The sequence below is a fragment of the Gracilinanus agilis genome, unplaced genomic scaffold, assembly GCF_016433145.1.
Source record: "Gracilinanus agilis isolate LMUSP501 unplaced genomic scaffold, AgileGrace unplaced_scaffold55124, whole genome shotgun sequence".
Lineage (NCBI taxonomy): Eukaryota > Metazoa > Chordata > Mammalia > Didelphimorphia > Didelphidae > Gracilinanus > Gracilinanus agilis.
Window position 1 is genome coordinate 1,439 of NW_025390382.1, and position 7,378 is coordinate 8,816.

At 34.7% G+C, this 7,378-nt stretch overlaps 1 protein-coding gene across 1 annotated transcript; it reads left to right on the forward strand.

Annotated features, from left to right (window-relative positions):
* Positions 1-6,691: 6,691 nt before the first annotated feature.
* Positions 6,692-7,374, forward strand: LOC123255991 (olfactory receptor 8K1-like; the record flags this gene model as incomplete). The annotated part of the gene is made up of 1 exon (XM_044684693.1): positions 6,692-7,374. A coding segment is annotated over one exon (683 nt), but the record flags the coding sequence as incomplete, so codon positions are not given.
* Between the last annotated feature and the right edge of the window lie 4 nt (positions 7,375-7,378).

Genomic DNA, 7,378 nt, shown 5'->3' on the forward strand with positions numbered 1-7,378 from the left:
GCTGAAAAGAAGGTGTATTCCTTTTTGTCCCTATTTATTTTTCTCCACATATCAATTAGATCTAATTTTTCTAGGACTTCATTCATCTCTCTTACCTCTTTCTTATTTATTTTTTGGTTTGATTTGTCTAGATCTGAAAGAGGAATATTTAGATCTCCCACTATTATGGTTTTACTATCTATTTCCTTCTTGAGCTCTGCCAGTTTTTCCTTTATTAATTTGTATGCTATACCACTTGGTGCATATATATTGAGCAGTGTTATTTCCTCATTGTTTATACTGCCTTTAATCAGGATGTAATGACCTTCCCTGTCTTTTTTAATCATATCTATTTTTACTTTGGCTTTGTCAGAGATCATGATAGCCACTCCTGCCTTCTTTTTCTCATTTGTTGCCCAAAAGATTTTGCTCATACCCTTAACCTTGAACTTGTGTGTGTCTACCCGCCTCATATTTGTTTCTTGTAGACAACCTATGGTAGGATTTTGGTTTCTGAACCACTCTGCTATTTGCTTCCGTTTTATGAGTGAGTTCATCCCGTTCACATTCAGAGTTACAATTGTTAGTTGTGTATTCACTGACATTTTTTGTATCCTCCCCTAGACCCACTCCTTCTTATTGCACTATTTTCTTTTACACCAGTGGTTTGCTTTCAGCCAGTATCCCTTATCCCCTCCCTTGATCCTACTGCAACTTTCAATTAAGATGAATACATATATTTTAGACCAATTGCTTATAGCAAGAATGCAGTATAAACCTTCTAGGAAAATTTTTATAAAAGTGGTTAAGAAATATAAGACAATTTATACATTTAAAAACTTACAATAAATAAGATGCAGGCATTTTTGAATACTAGGTACTATAATCCAATTCGAGAACATCTTGATGTTCTGTAGCCATATGCTGAATTCATTGTTCCTCTTGTCTCTTCTCCTTGCTTTTAATATTCATTTAACATGATTGGGCACTATGGCTCATTACTTTCACAAATACTGTGACTGGAAAAAAAAAGGTTAATTTTTGCTACTAAAATGTTATAATACATTTTGTATGATCAATCATCACCATCCTAAAGAGTTCGGTATATGATCAATTGAAAAAAAGCAGGGTTACAGAGCCCTCCCCTCAGGTCAAAACAATGTTTGTTGAAGCAAGAAGAATGATACCCCATCACAAATGACTTGCACTGAGAAGATTACAACTTAGTCCTGCAATGAAATAAAATCCATTTTCCTTCTTCTTTTCTTGCACAGTTCAGAAGATCACAGCATATTCATGATAAAGTTATATAACTGATTCAGCACCACAAAATGAATTGGGAGACATGACCATCTGTCCTGGGTTGCAGGGTCACAGGTAAGCCAGGAGAGTGCATTGTACTGTTCCAAAACAAACCTGAGGACATCTGAAGTCTGATTTGAGTCAAGTGGGTGGGAGTGTTTACTGTGAAGCAGCTCCTTTGATTGTACTGAAGGCACATGGAGGTGCAAAGAGGCCTTAAGAAAGAGGGGACACTGATGTTGTGCTTGAGGACATGCTGTCCAAAACCTGTCAAGTAATGGACCCGCTTTGGCAGTTGATACAAAGTAACCAAGGGCCAATGGTTGCTAAAGAATATTTGTTACTCCATCATGAGATTCTGTTGAAAGCAGCCGATATCATAGGGAGAAATAGTATTTTAATTAAAGCCAAGCAGATAGAGATAAAGCAACCAGGCACCTGTAAAAATCTATTCAAAGTGCCCGCCAGTACCTATTTTCTTCCATCTTGTCTGTCTTGTACACCAGTGAGCCTGCTCAGGTGGCAAAGACCAAGTTCAAAGCTACTTCCCAATATTTAAAGCCGTCCCTCACCTTGAAGACATCATCTGAAACAGGAAACCAGTTGGACAATGGAAAATGTAGTTCCAAGGTCCCCCACATGTACACAGGAAGTTTGTCAAACACTACATATCTTGAGGCTCAATACTTCCAAATAGAACACCAGTAATTTTAAATACCTCAAAATTGTTTTCATTTGCATTTCTGAAATCAATAGTGATTTTCAGTATTTTTCATATAACTATACATAGTTTTGATTTCTTCTGGAAACAACCTATTTATATCATTTGAGCATTTCAAGTGGGGAAGGATTCATAACTTTATGAATCTGACTTAGTTCTCTACATATTTGAGAAATAAGGCCTTTCACAGAGAAACTTGCTATAATGTTTTTCATTTACCTACTTTTCTTCTAATCTTGGTTTGTTGGTTTATATTTATGCAAACCATTTAAATTTAATGTAATGAAAAATATTCATTTTGCATTTCAGTACATGATATCACTCCTTGGTCATAGATTTTTCTTTTATCCATAGGTCTGGCAGGTGAAATTTTCCATTTTGTCTTAATTTGCTTATGATATCTTTTTTGTCTAAATCATTTCTCAATTTGACCTTATCTCAGTTTACATTGTGAAATGATGATCTATACCTAGTTTCTGCCAAAGTACATTTCAGGTGTCCCAGAAATTTGTTGTTTTTTTTCAAACAGTGATTTCTTGTTCCAAAACAATGGGTCTTGGAGTTTGTCAAAATCCAGCTTATGATATGGTCATTTATGTCAACCCATACCTCCTCCAGTGTTTGGTCCAAGAGATCCAATTTGAACTGAGACAGAGAGCAAGAAGCAGGGTGTGAGGCACAGGTGTTTATTTTCAGTAGAATGGCATGCACATAGAGCTTTTTTCCTAAGATGCCCACCAGCTGTAGGAGTTTGCTGAATTTTATTGCTCAAAATTACATAACACAGGAATAGGAATTCACAGTTAAGTCCTGGAATAGTGTTTAGAAAATCTCTGGAAACAGGCTAGGTGGGTTTTATTTTACAAAACAGTTGCTTTATCTGGAAAGTCCCTGAGGTGGCTTCCTGATCCACATTCATCTGGTGGCAGCTATTCCTCATGAGGATATCACGGGGTAGGAAAAAAAAAAACAGATATTGCCATGCATTGTTTAATAAATTGATATGCTCAGATCATTAAACCTTTGATTCCTCATTTATTTTATCTCTCACTTCCACAACCTTTAACCTCAATTATATGTTGGATACTGTTGGCTATCTTGTACATGTCTATTTGCACCATCTGTCATACATGGTATACCTTCATACATGTATATCTCATACATGTTTAGCCACTACACTTACTGGCCACAATTAAAATTTTTAATTCATCTTTCTATAAATCTAATAAAATAAGACATTTCTACTCAGACTCTGTCTTTATTATTAATCATATGTTCAGACACAAGTGAAATTGATTCTATCATTATGATTTTTTCTGCATTTAACTTGGTTCCATCTGTCAAGAGTGCAGAGTCCAGAAAAACTATTATAGTGTTGTTTTAGTTATTTATTCAATTTCCCTAAGTCCAAGCATTTCAGAAAATTTAGAAAATTACTCATATTTGAGGAATTGATTTCTTTTCATAAATGTAGTAGACTGGGAGGAAGACTTTAGTTATGTTCAGAATCATTTACAGTCTGAGTCATGAATTTTGTCCCAGGGTACCAACATTTATGACTACTAACTTTGGTGCCTACCATCTCTTATTACATGTATTGATGTGGGGCTAGGATGTATATTCCTTCACTCTTTCTCACTCAGCCAAGGAGGGCATCTCTCCTCTAAGCTATGCTATGTCAAAAAAAAAATTAGAAATTTCCTGAATTGGCATAGACTGCCTCTAGAGTTATGAATTCATACTTTTTGTATTATTGTGTTCTGTTTCAAATCCACATGATAGTACCTGTATAATTATGATTTTATTTTAAATGGGCCTCCTTCAAAAAGTGTGGAGTCATTAACAAAGGAAAGAAACAAGTAAATATTGGAGGCAGCTAGATGGCTCAGTGGAGAGAGTACTTAGTCTGGAGCCAGGAAGACCTGAGTTAAAACATGGCCTTACACATTTACTGATAAGTCTATCTTGTCAAATTATTTGTGGATCATAGAATTGGATAAGAGGAATGTGATTGGAACAGGAAGGTCATAGACAAACTCAAAGCCTCTTGCTGATCAGTGACAAAGCTTATTGACTTCAGGAAGGTACTTACAGAGAAAGTGATGTAGACTAAGGGATTAGGTAAGCTTTTTACAAGGGAAATGGTTAGTATTGATTTACAATCTCAGTACAATGACTTAGTTTACCTCACTGAAGCTAGAGTTTTCCACAGAATAATAAGTTATAGGTAAATATGTAACCATCTAACTAAGCTTCTCATAGAATCCCCGCATCAGTAATTTCTTGGAAGAACATACAGGTTTTTACAAAGTACAGCACTGAGAAAGGACAGGTTTGAGGGCTTCATGTGATGCCTAGGCTATGTGTCTAGTTGTTCCTAAATTATGACTGTGTTTTAACTGGGGCCTACTCTCACTACTGGGGGCTACAGTTTACTTGTTGTATTAACCTGGGCTAGTCACTTAACCTTAGTTTGCCTTAATACACTGCAGATCAAAAGAAAAGATAGCAAACAACTCTAGTATTTCTGCCAAGACAAATCCTTGGACAGGACAGTCCATAGGGTAATAAAGAGTTGGATACAACTCAACAACTATACATGGTGATTTCCACATAATGTTACAAAAATTTATCTTATTTGATCCACGCAAAAATAATATTAGGAAGTTTTATGATTATCTTGATTTCAAAGTTCAAAAAACTGGGGCAGACAGAAATTAAGTGATTTTCCAAAGTTCACACTGATAATCAGTGACTGAGATCACCTTTGAACTCAGTTTTCCTGAGTTTAAGCCCAGTGGCTTATGCACTCTGCCTCTTAGATTCCTGATAATTTCATTTTCTGCTCACAAAAATCTTGCCATATAGATGCTATTAGCCTGATTTTACAAGAAAGAAAAAGGGGTCAAAACAGGTGAAGTTACCTGCCAAGGGTCAAATGGCTCATGTGTGAAGGTAGATTTAATAGTTTTTCTTGACTTCAGGGCCATTGCTCTATTCACTGAACCACATACTGATTTCTAAAATATTTTAAAAATTCTCTAGACAATTCAATCTATTGACTACCTCCAGGTTATGTCTAAGTCTCATAACTTGTCTATTTGTACCAAATATGTACACAAAGAGAAAATCTCCATCTTGACCATACAAAGATTTGTTATCATTTAGATAGCAGATATTTTTTATCTACTAGGGCTTTACTGTATGGATGAACAAAATAAACTGTTCTGATCGACTAATGTCCATTCCATTTTGCAATGTTCTGGGATAGGCTACAGCCAGCACAATATCCCCTACAAAGTAGAGATTGGAAAAAATTGATACTTATTATTTCATGGGGTTGGATAAAATTATTGACACTGTTACATGTTATGGCAATTACCTTGAGGTGATCCTATCAAGTTCAGTACTATGGGGACATGGTCTCATGGGGATTAAGAAACCCATAAAGTTTTCCTCCAGCAATTGGCTATAGGGATAACATGAACAAGCTACCAATGATTCTATCTTCCAGGTGAGTAGATAATGTAATTATTTGTGATCTTCTCACTAAATGATATGTAAAAAGTCATATTTGTCTCAAGTAATTCAGTTTAAAAAGTCAAAAATAATGCATACTTAATGGGGGATTGGAGGAAAGAGGAAATTTATGTGCAATATTTTGAATTCATTTAAATTGAAAGTGCATGAAAGAGTTCAAGAAATCTCAGCACTTGAAATGGCCTATCTCTGTCCAGTGTCACAAATAATTTTTTTTCAAACAGAAAAATCAAATAAATTGATTAAGGATCAATAATAACATGTGAGGGCCCAAAGACTTTTGAGCTCCATACTTTGGATTGCATACTATGCAAATGGACTTATTCATGAGGACAAATTTCATAAAAATTGTTTTAAAATTTTCTTTTATAGGTCTACAAATGATAACCATTGAAAACATCAAACATTAAAGCCTACATCATGTTCATAACTTTGTAGCAACATATTCTAGCCCTCATTAGAGAAATGAAAAGTAAGGCTATACAGAGAGTGGATATCCATGCTATCTTCCCAGAAGACATACACTTAATTAATTTATGTAGGGCATAGAAAAGAATTAAAACTTGACCTTGAACTTTAATGGTTTCAGGCTCTACCTAGAAGAAAATTTCTTCTAATTCTACCAGCTATCTGTATACAATTTATATTTCTAGAAAGTGTCTTAAACTACCAAGATTTTATATGACTAGTACAGCATGTCCAAAAAATCTATTGCAAAGGATTCTGGAACCCAATTCTTCTTGACTCCAAGTACACCTTTTTATTTGCAATACAATATTTCCTCTTTCAGGTGTTCTTATATAGTCTATCCTTCCTCAGGATTATATTATGATCCATTTACACACTTATTATGTAAAATATTTTAAAATTTATTCATATTATTATACAGTCTCATTTAATATGTAACACATGAGTTAAAGATTTCCAAAATTCAATTCTAATTTTGTAAAGTAAAATTATAAACATTTTTCATTTTAGTAATATGATGATATGATATGATATATGACATGCTATGATGAAAATGATATTAATAAATTGTGATTTTGTGGAAAAATTGCTGCTCAATTCATCTGGTATGTTTCTACATACTAACAGTCTAACTGATTATCAAAAAAATAGTCAAAAAAGTCATCTTCCTTTTATTTACAGATGATGTTCATTGGATAGAAGGAATGATCAAGTTGAATGAAACCAAAGGAAGTCAGGTGACTGAATTCATTCTCATGAGCATCATAAAAACTCCTGAGCTGAAGGGTCCCCTCTTTGTTGTCTTTTTACTCAACTACATGGCCACAGTTGTGGGGAATCTGGGTCTGATCATCTTAACCAGTGTTGATTCTCACCTGCAAACCCCAATGTACTTTTTTCTCAGGCATCTGGCATATGTTGATCTTGGCTATTCCACAGTCATTGGTCCAAAAATGCTAGCCAGTTTCATAATGCAGAAAAATATCATTTCCTACAATGAATGTGCAATACAGCTGGGTTTCTATGTGGTATTTATTACCAGTGAATTTTTCATTCTGTCAGCCATGGCGTATGTGGCTATCTGTAAGCCCCTTGTCTATATCGTCATCATGTCAAACAGAGTGTGTTGGGTCTTGGTGGTTATCCCTTACCTCTATGGCATCATGTTATCCTTACTAGTAACAATTAAGATATTTAATTCATCATTCTGTGCATCCAATGTAATGAGACAATTCTTCTGTGATAGTGTTCCTCCTTTGTACATTATTTGTTCAGACATAAGTGAGATTAAAATAATCGTTAAGTTCTTTTCTGCATTTGCCTTAATTTCTTCCCTTTCTATAGTCCTTGTCTCCTACATGCTCATTA